At 35.8% G+C, this 27,238-nt stretch overlaps 1 protein-coding gene across 8 annotated transcripts in view; it reads right to left on the bottom strand.

The window, feature by feature from the left end:
* Nucleotides 1-27,238, bottom strand: part of LOC140496913 (solute carrier organic anion transporter family member 4C1-like) — a 121,830-nt gene that overhangs the window by 61,583 nt on the left and 33,009 nt on the right. For all 8 annotated transcript variants that reach the window (XR_011964447.1, XM_072597328.1, XM_072597327.1 and 5 more), the window contains 2 exons: nt 11,144-11,265; nt 5,730-5,845 (listed from right to left, as the gene is read on the bottom strand). Coding sequence is in view for 7 of the 8 variants with exons in the window: in XM_072597328.1 (XP_072453429.1) it covers nt 5,730-5,845; nt 11,144-11,265 (238 nt within the window). In the remaining variant the exon portion in view is untranslated. The remainder of the gene's footprint in view (nt 1-5,729; nt 5,846-11,143; nt 11,266-27,238) is intronic.

Genomic DNA, 27,238 nt, shown 5'->3' with positions numbered 1-27,238 from the left:
CCCTTCCTCTCTCCTCACCCATCCCTCTAAGAAGGCAAGAAATTCAATATAGGCTATCTATGTGTAGTTTTGCAAAAGATTTCCATAATAGATGATGTGTAAGACTAACTATATTTCCTTCCATCCTATCCTACCCCCCATTTCTTCTATTCTGTCTTTTGACCTTGTCCCTTCCCAAAAGTGTTTACTTCTAATTACTCCCTCCTCCCATTTGCCCTCCCTTCTATCATCTCCCCCACCCCACTTGTCCCCTTCTCCCCTAATTCCCTGTAGCGTAAGATAGATTTTCATACCAAATTGAGTATGCATGTTATTCCCTCCTTAAGCCAAATGTGAAGACAGTAAGCTTCACTTTTTCCCTTTCACCTCCTCCCTTTTCTCTTCCATTGAAAAAGATTTTTCCTACTTCTTTTATGAGTGATAATCTGTCCCATTCCATTTCTCCCTTTCTCCTCCTAATATATTCCTCTCTCACCCCTTAATTTTATTTGTTAGGCATTCATTTTTATTCAACTCAACCTTTTCTCTTTGTCTATATATGTGTGCATGTGTGTGTGTGTGTGTGTGTGTGTGTGTGTGTATAATCCCTCCAACTACCCAAATACTGAGAAAAGTCTCAAGAGTTACAAATATCATCTTTTCACGTAGCAATGTAAACAGTTCAACTTTGGAAAGTCCTTTATGATTTCTCTTTCCTATTTACCTTTTCATGCTTCTCTTGATTTTTCTGTTTGAAAGTCAAATTTTCTGTTCAGCTCTAGTCTTTTCATCAAGAATGCTTGAAAGTCCTCTATATCATTGAAAGATAATTTTTTCCCCTGAAGTATTATACTCAATTTTGCTGGGTAGGTGATTTTTGGTTTTAATCACAATGCCTTTGACTTCTGGAATATCTTATTCCAAGCCCTTCAATTCCTTAATGTAGAAGCTGCCAGGTTCTGTGTTATCCTGATTGTATTTCCGCAGTATTCGAATTGTTTCTTTCTAGTTGCTTGCAATATTTTCTCTTTGACCTGGGAACTCTGAAATTTGGCTACAATACTCCGAGGAGTTCCTCTTTTTGGATCACTTTTAGGAGGTGATCAGTGGATTCTTTCAATATTTATTTTGTCCTCTGGTTCTAGACTATCAGGGCAGTTTTCCTTGATAATTTCATGAAAGATGATGTCTAAGCTCTTTTTTTTGATCATGGTTTTCAGGGAGTTCCACAATTTTTAAATTGTCTCTCCTGGATCTATTTTCCAGATCAGTTGTTTTTCTAATGATATATTTTACATTATCTTCCATTTTTTCATTCTTTTGGTTTTATTTTGTAATTTCTTGATTTCTTATAGAGTCATTAGCTTCCAACTGCTCCATTGTAATTTTTAACGAACTATTCTCTTCAGTGAGCTTTTGAAGCTCCTTTTCCATTTTCCTAATTCTGTTTTTTAAAGCATTCTTCTCTTCATTGGCTTTTTGGACCTCGTTTTCCAATTGAGTTAGCCTATTTTTAAAGGTGTTATTTTCTTCAGCATTTCTTTGGGTCTCCTTTAGCAAGCTGTTGACTCACTTTTCATGATTTTCATTTCTCTTCTCAATTTTTCCTCTACCACTCTTACTTGATTTTCAAAATCATTTTTGAGCTCTTCCATGGCCTGAGACCATGGCATATTTATTTTGGAGGTCTCTGATGGTAAGCATTGTTTTTCCTCATCTGAAAGGATGGAAGAAAATACCTATTCACCAAGAAAGTAACCTTCTATAGCCTTATTTTTTTCCCTTTCTTGGGCATTTTCCCAGCCAGTTACTTGACTTTTGAATCCTTTGTCAAGAGGGGGGTATATTCTGGGACTTGTTAGTTCTCAGTTCCTCCAAGGTGGCTCAATCAGGGGAGAGGAGTTTACACCTCTCCTGGCCTGCACTTTGGTCTGGGAGCAACCAAAGCATTTCTGCCCAGGATCTACAAGTAGAATTCCCTTTCCAGAGCCTCCATCAGCTCCACCACACTAGCCAGCATTCTTCCTCACTCCTGGATGGATAGTCAGAGCTGAGACCCAAATCAGTAGCTCAATTCCCCCAGGGGCTTTAGGCTGAGGGCTCCAAAAATGGATGCTGCTGCTGCTGCTACTGTTTCCTCTGCCATTGCCTGGGGCTGGGGCTAGGGAGGACCCTGCTCCCTTCTCACCTAGGAGAAAAAGTTTTTTTCACTGACTTTTGAAGTGTCTTTGGCATTTGTTGGTAGAAGGATCTGAGAACCACCTTTGCTGCTGAGAATTCCACCCTAGAGGCCTGCTCCAGTCTTCTCTCTGCTGCTCCCTGTGGCCAAAGCTGGGCTGGGCTCCATGGGCTGTGCTCTGCTCGGTGTTCCATGTGATAGACCTTTCCTGTTGGCCTTCCAGATTACCTTGGGCTGGAAATCTCTTTCACTCTGTTATTTTGTGGCTTCTGTTGCTTTAGAATTTGTTTAGAGTCATTTTTTACAGGTATTTTATGGGCTGTGTGGGAAGAGCTAGAGTATGTGCATCTTTCTATTCTGTCATCTTGGCTCCGGCCCTCAAAAGCCTTTCTTTATAGAGGGCTCAGGGTGGCCCTCAGGGTTCTTTCCTGGGTCCTCTTCTCTTTTCCCTCTATACTATTGCACTTGGTGATCTCATCAGTTTCCATGGATACAATTATCATCTCTTTGCTGATGATTGCCAGATTTAATTTATCCAACCTTGACCTCTTTCTTGGGCTTCCAGTTTTGTATCTTCAACCAAGATGGCCAAATCTGGTTATCTCAAACTCAACCAGGACAAAACTGAATTCATTATCTCTTCCCTTAAACCTTTCCCTCTTCCAAACTTCTCTATTACTGTCAAGGGTGCCAAAACCCTCCCAGTTATTTTAATGTGAACTTCAATTCCTTACTTTTCTTTGGCTCACAATCTACTTTATTGCCAAATCCTGCTAAGCTTTTCACGATAAACTCTCTCATATACTCTCCCTTCTCTTCTCTGACACTCTCACCAACCTGGTGCAAGCCCTCATCACCTCAAGCCTAGATTATTACACTAGCTTTTGGTTAATTTCTCCTCCTTAACTCTTTCCCAACTCCAATCTATCCTCCATTCAGGGGTAAAAGAGATCCTCCTAAAGCACAGGTCTGTCTGACAATATCACCCTCCTCTGCACTATACTCCAGTAACTCTCTGTTGTTTTCAGGAGCAAATACAATTTTCTCTATTTGGCATTCAAAGTCCTTCAAAATCTGTCTCCCTTCACCTTTTCCAGACTCCCTACACCTTACTTACCTCCACATTTGTATGTTCCTTGTATATAGCAAACTACTTGGATTTTGCTTTTTTCATTTTGCTACCTTATTCAATTTTAAAGGTGATTACATTCACATTTAAAGTTATTATTGTTAATTTTATTTTTTCTCTATCAAATCTTTTTAAAAATTACCTTTCTCTCATTCTGTTCTTTTATTCTTAAACTTTTTCTGCATATTATGCATCTCTTGGGCAGTCTAGTGAAGCATATGGACTCCTCATAGTATTACATTTTCCATCCAAGTTCACAGACCTTTTGATATCCATCCACAGAACCCTCAAGGGTCCTTGTACTTTAGGTTAAGAATGACCATTTTAGCAGGGAAAGGACAGAAATTAGTATTAGGTATCTGCAGATTTTTTGTTTGCTTGGCTTGGAACAGTCTAATCCCAGTTTCATTTTTCTCTCTTCTTAGACTTGATCAAATATATGGGCCTTGACTATGAGGTAGAACAATAAATTCTTCAAAAGTCTAACTTTATAGAGGGCTCAGATCAGAATTGCTCTTTGCAAACCTTTAAGTGCTATGTAAATGCCAGCAATTACTATTGTTATTGAAAAGTTTGCTTATTTGTTTCTAAATGAAACAAGTTCTTCACCATGAAATGTAAACCTATAGAACTTGTACCCTAATCACATGGATCCTTTCACTTATATATACAGATAACAAGTAAAATAGACAAAAAGTTACAAGTATGAATTCCTAAATTTTGATCTTGAAGGAATTGCAGACAGCATGTTTTCCACTAAAAAACATGGTTGTGCACATCTTAATTAAAAATTTCCATAGGAATTTTCAACCTGTAGTTCTTTATGGCACAACAGAATATTTTTTTATAATTGCTTTTATTTATTTTAATAAACAGGTTATTTCTACTTATTGCACATATTTATTTCTTATTTTGCATTTTTTCCCATAAAGGTATAACTGAGATTCATGAATAAGAAAATGGCAATAACATCAAATAATTAACAATTAAAGCAACAGATATACTAATTAGGAGGCTAAGGCTCTAACTCTGGCTTAGCCACTTTTCAATTTAAATTAGCAAACATTTGTTAAGTACCTATAAAGTGAGAGGCAGGATCACATGGAAAGCTGAACTTTGCCTCTGACAAAGACAACAGGATCCTGAACGGATCACTTAAACCTCTCTTGGCCTCAAACAACTCTCTAAAATGATCAGTTACGAAGGACTGACTGATTTGCACTAACGAAGGGAGTATCTCTACTAGAATTTCCCCATGCTGATGCATTCCAAACTTTAAAAAATACATGCATGGCACTATGCTAAGCATTGGGGTAAAAAGTGATCATCTGTGCCCTCAAGGAGCTTAGGCACATCATCTCATTTCCCTTACTTCATCACTTTAATTCACCTGTGATCCACGTATTCATCTCTTGCTCTCACTATATAACTAACCTAGCTCCTCATTTCTTAATCATACATATCCTGAATGATATTTCTCACACCCTGGTTTGTGCATAGGCCATCAATAGAAATATGCTGTAGTCTGCTTGCACCCACTATGAATCCTACCAAAGGTTTTTGCCATTGTCATGGAGACTGTCTTGCACAAAGTCAAATGAAAGAAAAATTTTCTAAAGATCAGTGTTTCACAAAGGTAAAACATGAAATATTGAAGTTACTGAAAACAAAAATTCATGAATAATTTAATATAAAGTGAACTTAGCATATGTCATATATAAGTATAACAATCAGAAAATAAATATAATTTGTTTATTACATGTATGCAGTAACATCAAAATATGCCACATTTTCAATTCATATATTATTCAAGAAAATTTGCTTCTCATTTTGAAAACTGTACATGCAAGATGCGCCCAACTCTCTTATGGGGTTATCTACTTAAATATTTACTGTGTCTTGATTCCTCATGGCAAAGAATATTGTGCTGCCAGAAAAAAAAAAGAATTGAGAATCAGAGCTCTAGATGACAAGGTCCTCCAGGTGATGCTGCTTTTTTATATCCATCCTCAAGACACTGCTGGACCTCCTCAGTAAGAACCATGATACTTAGAAAAGAAAAGTCTGATAATATAAGGTATGAAAAGCTAAAAGGCTGAAAAATGCCTATCCTCTAGTCTATGACATGGAGTTGGAAGGCCAGTTCACTGAGGTGGTGTGCATCATTACATATTTTTGGGACAGGAGGAAAAGATAAACAATGAATCTTCTCGTCCCTTCTTCCTAAATTTTAATAGGTTTAAAAAAAGAATACTTGTAGCTTTGTTTGTATTACTTTTTTTTTTTTGTAATTTTTTTTCACATTTATAAAAGATGATCTCTCTAAGTTTCTTATAATATTAATATTTTATGTTGCATGAAAACTTAAATGCCTCACAATTCAAGTCAGTATCAAAAAATGAAATATTCTCATTGAATTTATCACAAAAGATGTTACATTACCAGAAGAGATGCTGGGAAATCTTTAAAACTCTTTCCAAATTCCTCATCTTCAAATTTGGTTATATTATCATCCTGATGGACCTGAGAAACTTTTCCAGATCGTACTAAAGTGGTGCCTACAAATGAAAAAATTTGACATAAAGATAGATTGGACAACCTTCATGATTTCTAGAATTAACAAATCTTAATACAGAGTCTAATTTTTCTACACTAACAAGTCAGTAATATGGAAACTTACATCATAAAAACTAATAATAATAACTAAAAGTAATATAGAACTATAAGGTTTGCAAAGCCCTTTATGCATATTATCTTTCTTGACTCTTACAACAACCTGATAGAAATGATTATTAATAACTAATGATTTGGGGGAGATCCAGAAAAGGACATACCTTTTTCTAAAGTCCTGATTTTAAAAATTTAGCTTCTTAAAGTGTATTACTGATAATGAGGATTGGGGCAACTTTCTTGTCCAGATCCTGGGCAGAGTGAGAGGGAAGCCATTGTGCTCTACTCAGGTTTGGGTGGGGATAAATTCTTTGAATAGATTGCCCAAGGATGGGGGTAAATTAGAAGTAAATGGCATAATCAAAATTCATTTGAATAGATTCAGCCCCTCATTTTAATATTCATTTTCTCATTAATTGTTAACTAATCAGAGTTAATTGCCACCCCTCTTCCAATGGACATATAAGCTGTCAGTCCACTGCCATGATTGTTTTTGGTCTGAGAGATGGCCAAATGATCATTGTCTTATTAATAAACATGCTGACATTATTAATAAATGATCAAATTACCCAGAAATTGTCTTTCAAACTTTTTAAACTTCACAAATCCTATAAAATAAGTACTATTATTATTCTTATTTTACAAATGTGGAAACTGAGACTCAGAGAGGTTAAGTAACTAGCTCAGGGTCAGGTTTGCTCTTCCTCACTCCTTTATGCCCTCTATGTGTTTCAGATATGGGGAAGTTCATGACAGTGTTGGGTGTTTAAGGAAATGTGGCCCCCCAGGCAGTCTCCTTTCTTTCCTTTAAATGTATTTATACAAGTACAAGATTGAAGATTCAGAGCTGGAAGGAACCTTGGATTCAATTCCTCCTCCACTTTACAGATGATTATAGAATCATAGATTTAGAGTTGGATTTAAATAGCTTAGAGGTTATCAAATCTAATCCATTCATTTCACAGATGAGGAAAATGGGGCCCTGAGAGCTTAAGGAACTTGCCAAGGGTACTATGCTCCATCCACTGTATTACTTAGCTGTCTCAACACACAAAAAAATTTTAAATGAGTTTTGATGAAAATAAAGTCAATGAAAGGAGATGTACTTAGTAATGGATAACTTTAAAGTTAAAATGTTGTTCTTATAGACTATGCTCATGTAATAGAAGAAACTCATAAACTCTGTAAACATACAAAAGTCTAAGATTCATCTGTCATTCAAAGATTTTCATAGCAGCCTTAGATGTAATTGTAAAAGACTAAAAGCAACCTTATTGACTAACAAAAGGGAAAGAGTCAAATAAATTGTGGAGCATTTGTGTAATGGATGACTAGGATGACATCAATTACAACACAAAGAAAACTGGAAAAGGCTTTATAAAATAATACAGAGGAGTAGGACCCAACAGAATGACCATGTAAGAATAAAAATGATTAAAAAGTAATGAAAATAAAAATACTGATTGAAAGTGAGAAAAACAAATGGATGGGATTCAGTTCTAGAAAGATAATGATGCCACTTATTGAAAAGTGACAAATGGTTAAAAATATATTTGCATCGCATAGTAAAAAAAAAAATCACTGAGTAAAAAATTCAGAAAAAGAAAAGGAAAAGAGTAGAATACATTTAGGATTTAAATCAATGGAGGAGAAAACTAAGTGAAATTGTTATATTAATTCTAACTTCAAAAGGTGCAAGGAGGGCCAAAGTAAATGCTATTCTGATGAACAGGGATGTTCCTGCCCTCAAGGAGCTTATCTAAGGGGAGGCTATACACACACACAGACACACACGTGTACGAATATATATTATATATGTATACATACATGTACATATCCACAAATACAGGATACATACAAAAGAAACATAAGGTAAAGTGGTGGGAATAGAAGGTGGCTATTGGAATCAGGAAAACTTTGATGTCGAAGGTTGGTAGCACCTGAACAGAGTTTTGAAGGAAGTCATGAATTATAAGAGGGAGAAGTAACAAAGGAATACATTCCAGGTACAATGAACAGGCAGGACAAAGGCAAGTAGCTGACATAGGGAGTGTCACATGTGAGCAACCACAAGACCAATTTGGCTAGACTACTGTCCAGGTGCTAGGAAAGTTAGAACAGTCTTGGCCAGAATAAATGGGCTACTTAGGAAAATAAAAAAAAAATTTCATTTATCTCAGGATCAAGGGATTATTAAGGAGAAAACAAAACTACTCAATTCTTGTTTTATTTGTTTCCTCTGCCAAGGAAAATGATATTAGACAGAACAAAACTGTCTAATAATTAGAACTGAAATCAAAGGTAAGTAATGCGAGTAATAAAAGCTACTCTTAAAGAGTTCAAATCACCTGCTCTGAAGGTAAAGATCTTAAAAAATTGTGAAGAGTGGAAGAGGCAATATGGGTTTAGAAAAAAGCAAACATCGGGTTGTTTTTAAGGGAAGGGAGGAATGGAGGTGGAGGAAGGGAGAGTCTGTAAAGCATAGGCTTGGTTTTCATTCTAGGAAGAATTCTAGAATGTAAGGAATAGATAATAAAAGTCTAGAAAAGAAGATAATGATCACAGAGAACTGGCACAACTTCATCGAGAATATATCATGAAAATTTAACGTCCTTTCCTTTCTTGCCAGGAATGTACACTGGCACATTAGGGAAATGTGATGAATATATTTAACAAAGTCTCTCATATATGCTGCTGTAAACTTGTTAAGAGGAGACCTAGGCACCAAAGAAAGTAGTATAGTTTGGCATATTCAGAAATGGTTGAATGACTAGATCCAGAATACTCATTAAAGAGCTGATATCAATTTGGATAAAGGTCTTTACTGTTGTCCCCCAGGAAGGTTCCTTCTCCCTGTGCAGTTTAACATTTAAGTGTTGTTGTTGGGTTTGTCTTTCATTCTCAGAGGCCTATGACATCAAGATGACGACATGATTTGCAGCTGACTTTGATTTGAGGGAGGGAGGGCTATGCAAGGTCACCAACCTCACTTTCTTCTCCTGAGCCATCTGGGTCCAGTTAAATGAAAGATTCAGCTAAAGGAATATATGATATGCTTATCAAACGTGCAGGTGACACAAAGCTGTGAGGGATAGCTAATTTGTTGGATGATGGAATCTGGATCCAAAATGATATAAGTAGGTTAGAATCCTGGTTGTAATAAAGTAACACAAAATTTAATAAGGTTAAGTTAAAAAAAATCAACACTACAGGTACAAGACCAGGAAAGCATGGCTAGGCCTAGTTAATTGAAAATGATAAGAAAATGTTAATTGACAATAAGCCTAATTTCAATGAGAAGTATGATATGGCAGCCACAAAAGTCAATACCATCTTAGGCTGCTGTAAGAATGATGGAACTGACATTCTGGTGTTCTATGCCACAGTCAGATCATACCCAGATTATTGTGTTCTTTATGGCTGTGACATTTTAGCAAAGATAACTTATAACTTACAAAGCATCCAGTGAAGGGCAACCTATATATAGTGAAGAACCTCAAGATCATGATACATTAAGATTAGGAGAAATTGTGGTCTTTCGCCAAGAAAAGGGAGATTTCGTAGGGTACTGTCTTCATGCACTTGAAAGGCCATCATGTTGGAGAAGTACTCGATTTGTTCTGCTAGGTTCCAAATAGCTTAGATGACAAGATCTCACATTTGATTAACTTTAACAAGAAGTTATTCACGTACAAAGCATTATCCTAGGTGTTCAGGATACCAATAGAAAACAAAAAAACTAAAAAATCATTTGAAGAAGAAGAAAGAACAAACAATTGAGGACACTAAGAAAGCACCATGTGGGAGGCAGAGTTGAGCTCAATTTTAAAGGTCATTAAGGATTCTAATGGGGAAGATAGAAGAGATTATGAATTACAGACACAGGACATAAAAATGGATAAGGACAAAGAGTTACAAGATGAAGTTCTGTCTTTGGGGAACGATAATTAAGGTGGTTTGGATGGAACATGGAATATGTAAAGGAGAACATTGTGAAATGCCTGAAAAGACCGGTTGTGACAAGACTGTGAAAGGCTTTGAATGCCAGTTTGGGGAGTCTGCAGTTTAATTTAAAGGAAATTGGGAACCACAGAAAACTATGGGGTAGGAGAGTTACATAGAATATTTTGACAGTTGTGTGGAGAATGGATTAGAGAAATGAAAGTTGGAAAGTAGAAAGCCTAGTAAGAAGACTATTCCAATACTACACATGAAAGATGGCGAAGGCCTGAATTAGGATAATGATTGTAAAGTGGAAAAATAGGGATGGATGCCAGTAATGTTACAGAGAAAGAACTGACAAAATTTGGAAGCTGAGTAGTTATAAGGAGTCAAAGAGAGAGGAAAGACTCAAACATGACTTTACAGTTATAGCTAGAGTACACCTGGAAGGTACCCTTAGAAGGAATAGAGAGTATCAGATGAGAAATACATTTAGGGAAAAGATAATAATAATTCAAACTTTGGATTTGTTGAATTTGAAATGTGGGATACACAGGCAGAGATGACCAGTAGGCAGAAAAAATTAATAAATCCACGACTGTAGCAGAGGAATTAAACAAAATGAGAAAATTTACGAACAGTAATATAAGGTCAGACATTGCCAAAAAAAAAAAAAAAATGAACAATTTACTACTCAGTCCTCTTACGGAATTATGGACCAATCATGCAGAAAAGATATACTGCTAGATATCTGCTATATGGAAATTTTTCCCCAAATAGATTACTGATTTAGGATAATGGTACCTATTTTATTTTGTTCTAATAAATTAAGGGTACATTAATCTGAAATATAAAATAGTGGTAATGATGGCTGTTATTTTACTGAAATTTATTTAGTCAATAAAATGTATTGTTATAAGATTATATTGTTTACTTGAATTATAAAATAATTATATATTATAGTTTAGTGTATTAAAGTACTTGCACATGTTATTTAATTTTATCCATAGAGTCATGCCATGAACGCAAAGTAGATTATTTTTGAATAATGCAGTGTAGATTTTTTCAAACCAGCTGCTTATTGAAATGGATTATTTCCAGAGTAATACTTCTGCCTTCTAGGAAAAAAGCAGCAAATCCAATGGTAACAATGAAAAACAAATATACTAGGCAAGTGAGTTTTAGATATCAGTACCTAGTCTAAGAACGAAGTTTATTTTAAGAAATTTTTTTTTAACATTTACCTGGTAAATGCTTTGGAAAGCAAGAAAAAGGTATAATCATAGACCATCCCAGGAAGCAGGAAATAAGAAAGCCTATCCACCATGCACCCAGCCAGCGTGGGTCATCTTCAGTGACGTCAATGCTTAAATAAGAAAACAAAAAGATTCAATTCTAGTTTCCTGTTACAAACAAACACAGAAATACTTTTCTACTTTGATATTATAAGGCAGAGGCCATGTCCTCCATCATCTCTTTATCTCCCCAATGCCTAGCAAGTGCTTTATACATAATTTTAGCTACTTAACAAATGATTGTTGAATGGATGATTAGATAGATAGAAATTCCTAATGAGGCAGAACAGCACCACTTAATCAATCAATAAGCATATATGGAAATCCTAGGCAAACAAATGCAAACTGGAACTGTCTCAGCCCTTGAGGAGTTTATCCTTGTTTTATATAGTAGACATACTCATAGTTTGTGTAATATTTTGTCATGTAAGTCACTATTTTATATTATAATTACCAAAATAAAGGCCTTTGTTTTTTTGTCTCTAATACAGACAGCTCTTTAAAACATACTGGTATTCAAACTGGGGTAGCTTTCATAGAAAGTAGTATGAAGCAAAAATATCAAAATATCTACAGATGAAATCCCACTGTAACCAAGTTCATGGAACTTGAAGATTATTTTGCTATGGAGCTCTTACATAATGTGCATATTCAGTCACTAAAATCAGATTCTCAAGATCTTAAGCCGATACAAGGTTAATACCAAAATTGTGCTCTGAAAAGAGAAATTTGGCATGTTAATTGTCTTGCATTTCTTTTCTGCATTTAGTACTTTTATGTTTATTTGGGAGTATTTTCTGGTGAGTGTTTTCAGAATTCAGATTTGTTCCTATGCCTGGGATCTATCAGAGAGAGTTGCAATATTTCATATCGGGAGGCAATGGAGAGAAGATTTACAGAGAAAAGAGGAAATATTCATCAAAATCCGTCCAAATTAGTGTAAAGGGCCCAAACAGGATTTCCCAAGATCCTTTGCCCTTCTACTCCTAAAAAACCACAAATGACATTTGTTCTCCTACAGTTTAGGTTAAAAAAAAATCAACCTAATAAGCACTGGATAGGGAAAACATGAGTCAACAACAGTTGATTATTGTAATGATCAGTTTTGGACCTGGGCAATAAATGATGAAACATACTTTCTTCATCTTAGAAGAGAGGTAGGGTATTACAGGGTGCTATACACCATCAGATGTCATCAGTGTATTGGTTGGTTTAGTTTAACTCTTTTTCTTTGTTACAAAGGAGGGTTTTCAACTGGGGATGGATTATGACTGTGGCATAAGAACAATTTTTTAAAAACTGGGGCCTTTAGTGGATCAAAAGTTCAATATGAATCAGTGTGTGGCCTCAAAAAGAATGCTATGAAGAAGCATATTCATAACAAGGAAGATGACATTTTCTCTGAGCTCAGCTCTGCCCTGCTCAGACCATATTTGGAATAGTCCCTGTTCGGGTGTGAGAAGCAAACTTTTAGGAAGGAAGACGATAAGCTGAAATGTCTCTAAAGGAAGTCTACCAAGATGATGAAAAGAATAGAGAACATTCCATACACAGACTGGTGAAAGACTTTAGGAGTTCTGATAGGCAGAAGAAGGCCTAAATTTGTTCTGCTTGCCGCAAAAGGGCAGAATTAGAAGCAATGGATGGAAGCTACAGGGAAGATACACAGGAAATTATAATTAAAGTCACAAAAGTGGAATGTATTGATTTTTCTCTTTATTAGAGGTCTTCAAGGAAAGCAGATATCCACTTGTCAAGTATGTTGCGGAAGAAATTTTAGGGCACACAGATTGGACTAGAGGGAATCTTAGGAGCCTAAATTCATAATTCTTCGAATCTGGTTCTCTTTCTAGATCACTGGAAAATGGCTGCACATCAGGGATCTAAGGGGAAAAAAATATAAAAGTTCTCATTTGAATATAATCTACCAAGGAACACCATTGTGACTAGCCTCCCCCATCTCTCCATGCTGTATAGGTACATTTCGGCCCCATTTTGGGCAATTACTGTGAGTCATGGTCCCCTGGAGATAGGCCAATTCCTGGTGTTCCCATGTTAGCAAAACAGAAGAACAAGTATTATTTACCCATGCAAGACAGAAGGGGAGAAGGTGGACTCTGTCCTGGGAAGAGCCAATCTAGGGGAGTTAGCTTGAATGGGAAAGAACAAAGAGGTGTTGTTGATATTTTTCTCTTATACTGGTCAATGCTATATAGATGCAAAGCAATCAAGCCTGAGGAGAGAGGGAAGAAAATAGTAGAACTTTTGTGATAGTGAAGCAGAATAGTTGCAATGGTATTGGGTAACTGTTTTCATATTGTCACGTGTTTCTGTGTGCCTTGCTGTTTAACTGCCCATCACAGGAAGGCTATCCAAAAGATGCATTTTGTGTTGTCCATTGCTGGGACCTGATACCTGTAGCATCATTTCAAAAGTCTACCTATGATAATTACATGTCATGCTCAGCAAAATATAAGTACTGCCTAAAGCTACTCTCTTTCTTTTCACCTAGCAGGAATATGTCACACATTATTGAGAAAATTGATGACACTATGGTCTAAGTAGAGATTAAGATCTTACAGGTAATACTACCATTTTGGAGGCTGCTCACTCAAAAATAGTTGATCCAGTCATACAAAAATCTAGAGAATGTTTCAGGAATTCTTTTTTTTTTAAAGTAAGAACAGATAAACTAAGAGAAAATAGAAGGAAGGGTGGCGAGAACTTCTCCCATATAACTGCAGTTTACAAGTAAAAGTATACACAAATGTGGATGAAGTAGGAGGAGTCAGCATTGCATAAATGTCACATTCATTTAAACTGCTCAAAGGGGAGCAGAACACACACATATACAAATATATATGAAGGTAGCTAGATAGTGCAATGGGCAGAGTATTGGATTTGGAGTTAAGAGACTTTGGTCAATCAATAAAAATGTATTAAGCATCTATGGTGCATCAAGCACTACTATCTATTAGAGATACAAAGAAGAAATGATAGATCCTGATCTCAAGAGGCTCACAGTCTAATGGGAGAGACAACATGCAAAGAAGTTATGTATTGAAAAGCTTTATGAATGACAAACTGGAAATAATCATAGGACAGGCATTAGCATTGAGGAGAATCAGAAAAGGCTTCCTGTAGAAGACAGGTTTTCAGATGGAATGTGGAGGCATGGGGGAAAGCCACTGTAAGGAATAACGGAGAGGGCAGTAGCACAGAATATGTGGGGGTGTGTAAGATATAAGAAGACTAGAAAGATAGGGAAAGGAAGGTCATGAAACGCTTCAGATTCCAAACGGGATTTTATATATGATCACAGAGTTGATAAGGAGTCACTGGAGTTTATTGAATGAGGGGGGTGTAACATGATCAGAACTGAGCTTTAGGAAGATCACTTTGGCGGCTGAGTGGAGGATGAACTGGAGTGGGGAGAGACTTGAGGCAGGGAGACCAACAAGCAGGCTATTACAGCAGTTCAGATTTTGGTGATGAGGCCCTACACCAAGGTGGTTGTTGTTGTGCTTGTCTTTCATTCTCAAAGAGGACCATGACATCAAGATGATGACATGACTTGCAGTTGACTTTGATTTGAGTGAAGGAGGGCTGTGCAAGGTCACCAGCCTCACTTTCTTCTCCTGAGGCATCTGGGTCCAGTGACCTGATATTCATCAGGACGACTGGAGATGATTTCGGATGCAATGTGACACCCTGGCCCTTCCAGTCTAAGGTCTTATCACATTCTCACTTTTAGTGAGATACATCCACTCAGTGAATAGACTTCTTTAAGTCACTCAAGATGGTAGCAGTGTTAGAGAAGAGGAAGAACTGTGTGTCATTACCAAAGTAAAATTGACAAGACCTGATAACAACTGAATACAAGAAGTGTGAGAATAAAAAGTTGAATATCACGCCTACGTTGTGAGCCTAATATTGGGACACAATGGTGGTAGGGACACAAAGTGAGGAAGAAGGAAGGTTTGGAGTGAAAGATAATGAGTTCAGTTTTGGACATATCAAAATGTCTACAGGATACCCAGTTCAAGATATCTAATAAAAGATTTAGAGGTGTGAGATTGGAGGTCAGCAGAGAGATCAGGGATGGATAAGTAGATCTGAGAATCATCGGCATTGAGATTATAACTGAATACATGGAAGTTGATGAGATCTAAGTTCAAATTTGACCTTAGATACTTAATAGCTGTGTGATCCTAAGCAAGGCACTTAACCCCTATTTGCCTCAGTTTCTTCATCTGTATAATGGGAATAATAATAACTCTTAGCTCCTAGGGTGGTGAAGATAAAATAAACAATATTTATAAACTATCTTGCAAACCTGAAAGCACCATAGAAAGGTTATTATTATACACACACACACACACACACACACACACACACACACACACACACACACAGAGTTTGGTGTAGGAATACATTCAGTCCTAAAGGAATACACTAAGGAATAGGAAGAGAGAAAAGGAAATGACTGTAAGGGGGAGAGTCAATCAAAGGAGGGATTTTTCATAAGCAAAACAAACTCTAAGCTTGGAGAATGGATAGTGATTGGAGGGAAGATAAAAAAGAAAGTGTAAGAATTCATAAGAAATATGGGGCAGGAATAAAGAGAAGAAAAAGTGTAAGAAACTAGGATTTGAAGAAATACTTAATTAGCATTCATAGCTGTGAGTATTAATGGGATTAACTCACCCATAAAACAAAAGGATAGCGTAAAGGATTAGAAAACACATGGAACAATGTGTTATTTATAGGAAAACACATTTGAAACACTTGCACAGAGTTAAAATGAAAGCAAAATCTACTTTGCTTCAGCTGAGCCAAAAACAAACAACGAATAAACAAATATAGCAGGGGTTACAAGTATGATTTAGCCAAGGAAGAATAGGAAATAGTTTTAATTAAAAGAGATTAATGGGGAAACAACATTTTGCTGAAAGATAACAGACAAATTACTTTCAGTATTTTAAATACAGCAAATGGCAATTCTTAACAAAAAAAATTAAATTAATTAGGAGAAATAGGTAGTAAAACTGTAATAGTGAAGGGGATCTCATTGTACCCACTTTTAGCCCTGGGTAAATCTAAGCAACAAATAAAACAGTTAAGAACTAAATAGAAGTTTAGTAAAGTTAAATAGGATAGACCTCCCATTATTTCTGAATGGGAACATAAAGAATTATGCCTATTTCTCAACTGTACAATCTGCAAAACCATTCATGCATGATGACATGAAACCCTCAAAAATGCAGAAGGGCAAATATTAAAGACATCTTTTACTAACTACTTGCAATGAAAATTATATTAAAGGGCCACTGAAAAAAGCATTAAAAATGAACTGAAGAAATAACTTAATCCTTCAAAATTGGCAGATCAAAGAACAAATCACAGAAAGGATGGGTAATTTCATTAAATGACAGAAATTAGACAAAAAGAGATCACTGTACATTAAGTTAAAAAAAAACCAAGTGAAATCATAACAATTAAAAAATAATTGAACACCAGAATCTTGAAGATCAAGGAATAAATGAAAAAAAGCATGTAAAAAAATACTGAACCAATGAATAAACCTAGGTGCTTTTGGGAGGGAGGCAGTGTGAGGGGATAAAATAGATAAAGCATTAGGGAATTAGTTTCTCTCTTTCATCTTTTTAATCTAAGTTGTCAATAATAAATATTTAAAAGGTGAATTCAAAATACAAGAAGAAGTAATAAAGAATATTCACAGAAACTATTTCGTGCACTATATGCCATAAAACCAGCTTATCTGAAATTATGATAAAAATATAAAGTACAAAAATTAACAGAACAAGAAACAGAGAATATAAACAACCTAATCTAAAAGGAAGAAATCAAACAAGCCCTAAATAGACCTTCCAAGACAGAAAAAAAAAAAAAACAGGAACAAATGGATTCACAAGTGAATTCACTGAAACGTTCAAATAAAATTTAATTCCAATATTATACAAACTGCAAAGATAACAAAAGAAAAGGATCTTTTCAAATTCCTTTTTAGAAAAATATGGCCTTGATATATAAAAAAGGGAGAGTCAAAACAGAAAAAAAAATACAATGGATAGCATCACTAAGAAACACTGATACAAAAACTTAAAATACATTATCAAACTAACTAAAATAACATATTTCAAAGATTATTATGTGCTATAACTTAGATTTAGGTGCTTTAATATGAATAAAATTATGACCTTAATTTAACCATATTAATAACAAAATGCCAAAAAACTATATGATTATCTCAATAGATACAAAAAAAAAGCCTTTGACAAAAAAATTTCAAGTGGGAATAAATGGACCTATCCTTTAACATAAATAGTGTATATCTGAAACCAAGAGCTAGCATAATACGCTATGTGAGCAAGTAGAATTCTTTCCAATAAAATCAGAGGTAAAGCAACAATGTTTACTGTCAACATTTTTATTTGACATCATACTAGAAATGTACGATTTCATAGTAATAAGACGTACAAAATTTGAGGGAATAAGCATTCACAATGAAGAAATTAAATGGTCGCTTTTGTAAATTATGTGATGTACTTAAAGAACTTTAAGGAGACAACTAAAAAATTAACTGGAATAACTAATAATTTCAGTAAAGTTTCAGAATAAAACATAAATCCACACAAATTATCATCAGTTCCTTACAATACCAATAAAACCCAACAAGGAGAGATGGAGAAATTCCATTTAAAATAACTAGAGAATGTATAAAATACTTGGTCATATACCATGATACATACAAAAACTATAATAATACTACTAAAAGAGAACGAAATGATTAGAGAAATATTAATTCCTTGATGATGCAACGGGTCAATGTAATAAAATGACAATGTAACCCAAATTAATTTACTTAATCAATACCGCACCAAATAAGCCTCCAGAGGAATACTTTACAGACATAGAAAAAATAATAATTAATTCACATAGAGGCACAAAATGTCAAGAATCTCAAGGAAAATAATGAAAAAGTAAGCATAAAGAAGGCAGATCTCAAACTACACTACAAAGAAATAATTATCAAAAAATTATCATACTTGTTTAAATATAAAAGTTTATCAGTGTGACAGATTAGGCACAAAATATACAAAAGTAAGAAACCTAGTAGCTTAGTGTTCAGTAAAGACAAGGGTCAACCCCTGTGAGAATTGGACAACAGTATGGAAAAAATTCAATTCATCACTACCTTATACCTTTTGTCTAAATTCCAAATGGATATGTGACCAAGCATAAAAGGTCTCATTGTATTAAAAAAAAAAAACAGTAAAGATATATGGGAAAATAATTAGCTATTAAATTTATGGACAGAAGATTTCATAGTCAAACTTCAGTCTTTGCAGTTAGGGGTTAACTGAAGCCTTATGTACACTGGAGTATAGTAATACTACAAATATCATGGCCAATGTTTCTGGTTTAGCACCTCTGATCAGCTGGACTGACAACACAGACAAAATTCAAAATAGGAGAGACAGACTGACAAAGGGAAAAGCACTGGGAACCTTAAAGAGACATCCACTATGGTCATACCTGAAACAATATTTATCTGAGACTACAGTCAAACTCAGGAGCATTCAGAAATTGAAGTGTGGACCCTGTGGAACAACTGGAGAATTCTGGTATGGTGACAGAAATAATGACAAGAGAAGTTATTCATTAGTAGATTGCTCTAACAGAAGACTATTCCCGTAGTGTTAGTAATGAGAGTGTTGAAAATAGTACAGAACTAAAGTAGTTTTTACAGTAATTTGGCCTAGAAGATTGTTTTTTGTAGTATCTATTACCTGGTAATAATGGCATTTAGAAATATTCTACATAGAAAGACAGTTCACGACTGAGTCGATTATGTTAGAATGAAATAAAAAATGGATAGGTGAGAAAGAAGGATGCCTTTGGAGAATGGAGAAGAGAAAGGAAGAATGATGAAAATTATCTCATATGAAAGAAGCACACAAGGAAGAGATTTTACATTAAAGAGGAGAAGGAGAATGGCGCAGGCAACGTTTTAGCCTCAATCACATCTAAATTGATTCAAAGAGAAAAAAAATATATACATTCTTGTAATGGTAAGAGAATTCCTGTCCCTTAATAGGTCCATGTGACCTGATAGTCTGAGTCACATGGAGCCAATGGCGAGAGGAGCTTGCTGAATGGGTACAGCAGGAAGGGTGCAGCAGGGCAAGAGAGTGAGAGGCAGAGCTGAGAGAGAGAGAGACAGAGAGAGAGAGAGAGAGAGAGAGAGAGAGAGAGAGAGAGAGAGAGAGAGAGAGAGAGAGAGAGAGAGAGAAGAGAGAGAGAGCTGGCAGAGCAGAGCAGGTAGCATGAGTGAGAGAGGGAGTGATTTTGCCTAAGGGGGCTTGTTTGTGGGGAAGCCTGATGGATGGGAGGCCTAGTTATGGATATGGTCATGCTCCCTGAATTGACAATGTGTATAGTTTTCTTTGTTGCTATAATGGATTCGGTTTTCTGGTGTTTGAATAAATGTCTTGGTTTCATCTTTGAGAAAGAGAATTTATATTTTGTGAATTTACCCTGGAAATACACATCCATATCCATAGCAGCTGCTGTGGGTATCACATTAGCACTACAATACTTAACTGGTAAGAGAAATCTATCTTAACAGGAAAGTAGTAGAGGAAGAGGATAAAAGAAAGGTGTGGTTGGGGGTATTGATAAAAGGGAAGGCAGATAAAAGAAGGCAGTGGTCAGAAACAAAATAGACTTATAAAGAAGAACAAGAAAAAAGAGAGAAGGATAAATAGAAAAGAAGATTGAAAGAAGTGCACAGTTGGTAATCATAACTGTCAGTGTGAATGGGATAAACTCACCCACAAAATGGAAGCACATGACAGAATGGATTAGAAATGAAAATCTAACACTATGTTATTTACAAGAAACACACTTGAAAGAGAGAGACACATACAGAGTTAAAATAAGGGAATGGAGCAAAATCTACTATTTTTCAGCTGAAGTACAAAAGGCAAGGGTAGCTATTATGAGCTCAGACAAAGTAAAAGCAAAAACTGACCTAATTTTAAAAACAGAAGCAGGAAAACTATATTTTGCTTAAAAAATAACCCCCCAAACCACATACAATAATGTATTATTAATATTAAACATATACATGCCAAATGGCATAAGGTACAATTCTCAAAGAAGTTACATGAATTACATGAATAAATAGACAGTAAAACTATATTAGTGAGGTACCTTAACTCTTCCCTCTCAGAGCTAGACAAATCTAACCACAAAATATATAAGAAGGAAGTAAAGGCAATGAATAGAATCTCAGAAAATGTTAGATAAAACAGACCTCAGGGTAGGGGAGGGGGAAATAACTAAATGAGGGTAGAAAGGAATATATCTTTTAATCAAATGTAACATAGCACCTTCACAAAAACTGAACATATATTATAGCATAACAATTTCATGACCACATGCAGAAAAGCATAAATATTAAATGCCCTCCTTTCAGACCATGATGCAATTAAAATTACATTTAATAAAGGGACATGGAAGTAAAAATTAAAAGTTAGTTAGAAACTAAATAATCTAATTCTAAAGAATGAGTGAGTAAAAGAACAAATCATAGGAACAATCAATTTCACTAAAGGAAAGGGTAGCAATAAGACAACATACCAAAATTTGTGGGATACAGCCAAAGTAGTATTTAGGGAAAAATTTATATTTCTAAATACATATGTAAGTAAAAGAGAAAAAGAGCGGATCAACGAATGAGGAATACAAATAAGGAAGTTAGAAAAATAAAAATTAAAACTCTCCAATTAAACACCAAATTGGAAATTCTGAAAATCAAAGGAGAGATTAACAAAATTTAAAATAAAAATCTATTGAACTAATAAATAAAAATAGAAACTGGTTTTATTGGTAAAAATCCAATAACATGGATAAACCACCAGTTAATTTGATTAGATAAAAAAGAAAACTAAACTACTAGTATAAAAAATGAAAAAGGTGAATGCACTACTAATAAAGCAAGTATTAGGAGTTATTTTACCAGTTATATGCCAGAGAAACTGATGATCTAAGTGAAATGGATGAATATTTACAAAAATATAAACTGCTCAGATTAACAGAAGAGGAATTAGAATCCTTAAATAACCCAGTCTTAGAAAAAAAATTAAATGAGCCATCAATGAGCTCCCTAAGGAAAAAAAAAACCCAGGACCACATGGATTTACAAATGAATTCTACCAAACATTTAAGGAACAATTTTTTCTGATACTATATAAACTACTTAAAAAAGCAGGTAAAGGAGTCCTATCAAACTCCTTTTATGGCACAAATATGGTTTTGATACCTAAATAAAGGAGAGAAAACAGAGAAAGAAAACTACAGATCAATTTCCTTAATGAATATCAATGCAAATTTTTTAAACAAGATACTAGCAGGTGGATTATAGCAATATACCACAAAGAGCATATACCATGACCAGGCAGGATTTCTGCTAGAAATGCAGGGATGGTTCAAATATGAGGAAAACTATCAGCATAATTGATCAAATCAATAACAAAACCCACAAAATTCATATAAATATATGTAAGCAGAAAAGGCTTTTGATAAACTGCAACACATTACTATTAAGAACACTAGAAAGAATTAGAATCAATGAAGCCTTTCTTAAAATGAGTGATATCTAAAACTAAGAGCAAGCATTATCTATAGTGGGGATAAACTTGAAGCCTTTCCAATGATATCAGGAGTAAAGTAAGGGTGTCCATTATCACCACTTTTATTCAATATTGTACCAGAAATACGAGTTATAACAATAAGAAAAAGAAACTGAAGAAATAAAAATAGGCAATGAGGAAACAAAACTATCACTCTTTGCAGATGATATGACAGAAAAGGAAAATGACAAATGCCAGAAGGGATGTGAAAAAATTAGGATACTAATACACTCTTGGTGGAGTTATAGACTGATTCAGCCATTCTGGAGAGCAATGTGGAACTATGTCCAAAGGGTTATCAAACTCTGTATACCCTTTGACCCAACAATGCCATTATTAAGCCTGTACACCAAAGAGATCAAAGAAAAGGGAAAAGGGTCCGTTTATACAAAATTATTTATAGTAGCTCTTTTGTGGTGGCAAAGAACTGGAAATTGAGACGGTGTCCATCAAAGTGGGGAATGGCTGAACAAGCTGTATCACGTTATTGTGATGGAATACCATTTTTCTACAAGAAATGACAAGCAGAACAGTTTCAGAGAAACCTGGGAAGACTTATATGAATTCATACTAAGCGAAATCAGTAGAATCAAAAGAACATTGTCCACAGAAACAGCAATACTATGAAGAATACTGTAAAGATGATCAACTATGAAAGACTTAGCCACTATAATCAAGATAATGATCCAAGATGAAAAATGCTATCCACTTCCAGAGAGAAAAAATTGATGAACTGAGTGCAGATTGAAGTATGCTATTTTAACTTCATTTTTATTATTTCATTTTGTTTGTTTTTCTTTTTTCTTTCTTTCTATTGAGAAACATTTTGTATGATTTCACATGTATAATCCATATCAAATTGCTTGCCTTCTCAAGGAGTAGGCAGGGGCAGGTGGGAAGGGGAGAATTTAGAACTCATAATTTTTAAAAAATGATTGTAAAAATTCTTTACATGTAATTGGGAAATATTTAATAAAATAAAGAAAAATAATTATTAAAAAACTCCTCACTTAACTCTACATTCCCCTCAAGATTTATCCAAATTCCTAGAAAAAGCTGTCAAATTGTATTCACCCTAAATCACTAGGGGCAGCTAGGTGGTGCAGTGGAGAGTCCCAGGCCTAAAGTTAGGAAGACTCATCCTCCTGAACTAAAATCTGGCCTCAGACACTTACTAGTTATATGACCCTGAGCAAGTCACTTAATCATGTTTGTTTTAATTCTTCATTTGTAAATGAGTTGGAGAAGAAATGGCCAACCAATTCATTATCTCTGCCAAGAAAATTCCAAAATAGCATCATACCCAAATAGAGTCAGACACAAATGAAACAACTCAACACAAGAACACTAAGTCAGTAGGGGAATCATGGGCTCTGTTCTATTGTCAGATATGAAGAAAGGAGAGCAATTAGGAGGGTACTGCCATAATCTCAGCAAGTGACAGACTGAACTAAGATGGCGGTTGTGAAAAGAGAAAAAAGAGGGTCTGATTCTAGGTATGTTGGAGTGGAAATGGCAAAATCTGGCAATCTCTCAGATATGTAAAGTGAATGACAGTGAGAAGTCCAGGATAAAACCGATACAATTAACCTGGAAGATTGGAAGAATGGCAGTGTCTCTGAAAAAGTCAAAAAAAGTTTGGAAGAGAAGAAGGTTGGGAAGGAAAGCTTTAGACATGTTGAGCTTTCAGGATTTCTAGTCTGAAATACCAATAAGAAATTGTGCTGTGAAGTGGACAAAAGCCAGAAAGAAGAGGGAGTGGGAGGAGGGGACATGGGAAGAGACTGAAGAATGAGGGGAAAGAAAGTAGAAATAAAGAGGAAGTGAGAAGAGAGGTAGTGGAAACAAGAAGAGACAACTTTTCCAAGGAATTTGGCTGAGAAAGGGGAGATATAGGGAGACAGCTAACAAGGATCAAATGTAAGCTTCTTAAGAATGGAGAGACCGAGGCACATTTGAAGACAGTAGGGAAGGAACCAGTTAATAAAGAGAGATTGAAGATTCAAGAGTGAGAGGGAATGACTGAGGGCGCAATCATCTGGAAAAGTTAGGACAGAAAGGGATTAAGTGCAAACACAGAGGGGTTGACCTTAACAAGTTGGAAGAAAGGAAGACAGTGGGAAATGATGTCGAGGGGTTTTAAAATGAAGAGAATGGGAGAAGAAATTTATAAAAATAGACACCATTCTCCAGTTGATATCATCAAAAAATATGAACAAGTAACAGATTATGTTGAATAGCCTCAATTTTATCAAAAAAATAATGGTCAGGGAGGGCCACAAGCGAGGGGTTGGGAGGTGACTTAGGAACACAAAGTTGCAACACTAAATATCCCACAGAAGTCTATGGTGCTAGCAAGTATGCAATAACTCTCATTGCCTTTTCTCACACTTTGAGGCTTCCTGAGGTAGCACATAAATACAGTCAGAAGTAGAACCACTGAGAAGATATCTGTAGACTGGTCTGTCATATTAAGGCAACAGAAGAAACTGAGTCAGAAATAGGAAATGTAAATGTTCATGGTAGAACATTGTGACTTTGGGATCTAGTACTATTGGATTCCTGTGTTGCGTGCCCTCCTGGGAAAGTTTTGTTTTGTTTTTAGGGCTAGGTTTTATTGTGTAGGGATCTTCTACGAATACAGAAAAAAAGTTTAGGAAATGGTGAATGTATGTCACAAAGTCAGTGATATAAATGCTTAATAATTACTGAACTCTATCTGATTATCTTAGGCACACTTGTGTCAGGTAATTAAGCCCAAGTAATTAGGGACAAACATGACCAATATTATGGTACTGACTACTATCTAATCTCTACTTCCTGCTACTATTACCATAGAAGATATAAGTAATATGAAGGCTGAAGGAATGGCAAGTATAGCAACAATGGTGACTATGGCAACCCCAACAGCATGTCTGGCTGCAAAGGCATTGCCATCACTTGAGTCTGTCATTGTTTCTCTATCAATTCTCAAGGTTAAAAATCACAGGGAAAAGCAGACATCACTTGGAAGAAGAGTCTGTGTTTACTCACCGGCCCACAGTTATTAATTACCAACCCACCCCATTCCCCAGGCCGCTGGAGAACCTTAACAACATTTTCCTTATTCCTGATGACCAACTGGGGTTTGGAATAATGGTGAGATTTGTGTCTTCAGTGTTTTTGTGATGGATGATGGAGTTAGTGAAAGATCTGCATGTGTTTATGATAGAACACACCTCTATTACTGAATGAAGTACAATGGGAGAGGGGGAGAGACAGAAAGAGAGAAAGAGAGAGAGAATGAGAGCAACAAACCACTAGACCACATGCAGAAAAAGGAAGAAAAAATAAACATTAGAGAACCAACATGAGGAAGGGAGAACATCTAAGTACAGTGTATTAGCGCCTAGAATTAAGATTATCCAAGTATGGATGTTTAGAGTTAAATCTGTGGTTAGGAGAATGAGAGGAGATTGACACCTGAGTGTTCTTGGAACTGATTCCATGAGCAGTGGGTTTAGGACCAAGCAGAAACAGGCAATTCTAACCTGGAGAGGACCAGAGAGACTGCAGGCCTTGGGACAATACCAGCATTTTGGGAGGTGAGAAGATCAAGATATAAATATCTCAATGGCACAATTCTGACCCGCTAGTAGTCTCCACATAGAAGAGTGTTTATGGAGACTCCAATAAGCCATCCTGAGTCTGGATGTAAGAATAAGTGGCAAGGATGACATCTCTAAGTTTGCGTGTGTGTGTGTGTGTGTGTGTGTGTGTGTGTGTGTGTGTATGCACATATGCATGCAAACACACATAGGTAAATTTTCATGTGTTGGGGAGCAAAGAGGCATATTGAGTAGAGGATGGGGTTCTTGTCAGTTATCCTTCAAACAAAGAAGCAGCAGAAACTGCCATTCTTCTTTGCCAGTTCCTGCTCTGTTGCCTACAAATATTGCTAAAGTCTCACCATCCTAACCCCACCTCCACTCCTTTGTGTCAACCTGAGTTAAGATAACCTATATTCTAGGAACCGAGGCGTAGTAATTTAAGTAATTTACTGATGGAAAAGAGAAGCTCTTTGCAGATCCCGATGAGTGGCTGTATCCCAAGGCTACACCCTGGCACTTCTTTTTTCTCTCTACATTCTCGGTGATTTCAATAGTTCCTATGGGTTCAAATTCTTTCCTGACCCCCAGGCTCATTAACTCATTATCATTGCATCTCCATATAGATGTCTCATAGGTACCACAAACTCAACAAGTCTAAAACCAAACTTGTCTTGTCCACTCCTGACCCAAAACTCACTCCTCTTCCAAACTTAACTATTTCTGTTAGAGGAATTAACATTCTCCCCATCACTTTTGTTTGCACCTCAGAATCATTCTTAATTCTTTTTCATATTCAATTAGTTGCCAAATCTTGTCAATTCTACTTTCACAGCAACATCTGCTGCATGTGTTCCCTTCTCTCTCTTCACCCATCACCCTAGTTTCAGACCCTTATCACGTCTCACCTATACCATTGCAATAGATTCCTAATTAGTCTTCCAGTCTCTCTCCACTCCAACCCATTCTTGATATTGCTGCCAAATTGATAGTTCTAAAGTAAAGTCAGGATTCTCAGGATTGTCATGATCTCTAAGTGTGCCAGAGATCTGTGATCTTTGTTCACCTGGCTGGACACTGTTGATGGCCCTAATGCCAGCACGGAAGAAAATTGTGGGAGATAGGTCAAGAGAACCTCAGATACCTAGAATTCAGTCATAGTATTAAATGAAATCAATGCAAAGAGAATTAAGAGAAAAGACCAAGGACAGAGCCTTCGGTGAGGGGGGTGTTCCCACACTTAAACAGTAAAGAAGAATGTAAACTTTAAAAGATAAGTAGCTACCAAATGATGATAGTAGAAAGGAAGCCTGATCAGGAAAAGACAGTGGAAAACAAGTAACATCTCACCTTGGGCAGGAGAAGCAACATCTAAAATATCATCAGGGGACAATCAAGTTTCTTCCAGAACCAAGAGTTATAGAAAAGCTAAAGAATGTAGGCAAAATTACTTAGAATAGAATGGGTATTAAAGGACAAATAATAGAAGTGGGCAGAGGAGTGTCTACCAGCAAAATGGAGATGGGAAGGGCAGACCAGAGTGAAAGTCACTGAAATATTTTTGTTATTAGATTGTCTAATGTCCTAGCAATGAATCTACACTATTTGTGTTGTGATTGGCCAACAGAACCATGGGATCCAAAAGATACAGCCCCTAGAACGATGGATAATCTAAGCTTCTACTGTTCCTTATGTGAGCTTAATGTACCATACCCGGGGATGGAGGCATTGTTCAG

The sequence above is a fragment of the Notamacropus eugenii genome, chromosome 3 (assembly GCF_028372415.1).
Source record: "Notamacropus eugenii isolate mMacEug1 chromosome 3, mMacEug1.pri_v2, whole genome shotgun sequence".
Taxonomy (NCBI): Eukaryota; Metazoa; Chordata; class Mammalia; order Diprotodontia; family Macropodidae; genus Notamacropus; species Notamacropus eugenii.
This window is presented reverse-complemented; position numbering and strand designations above follow the sequence as displayed.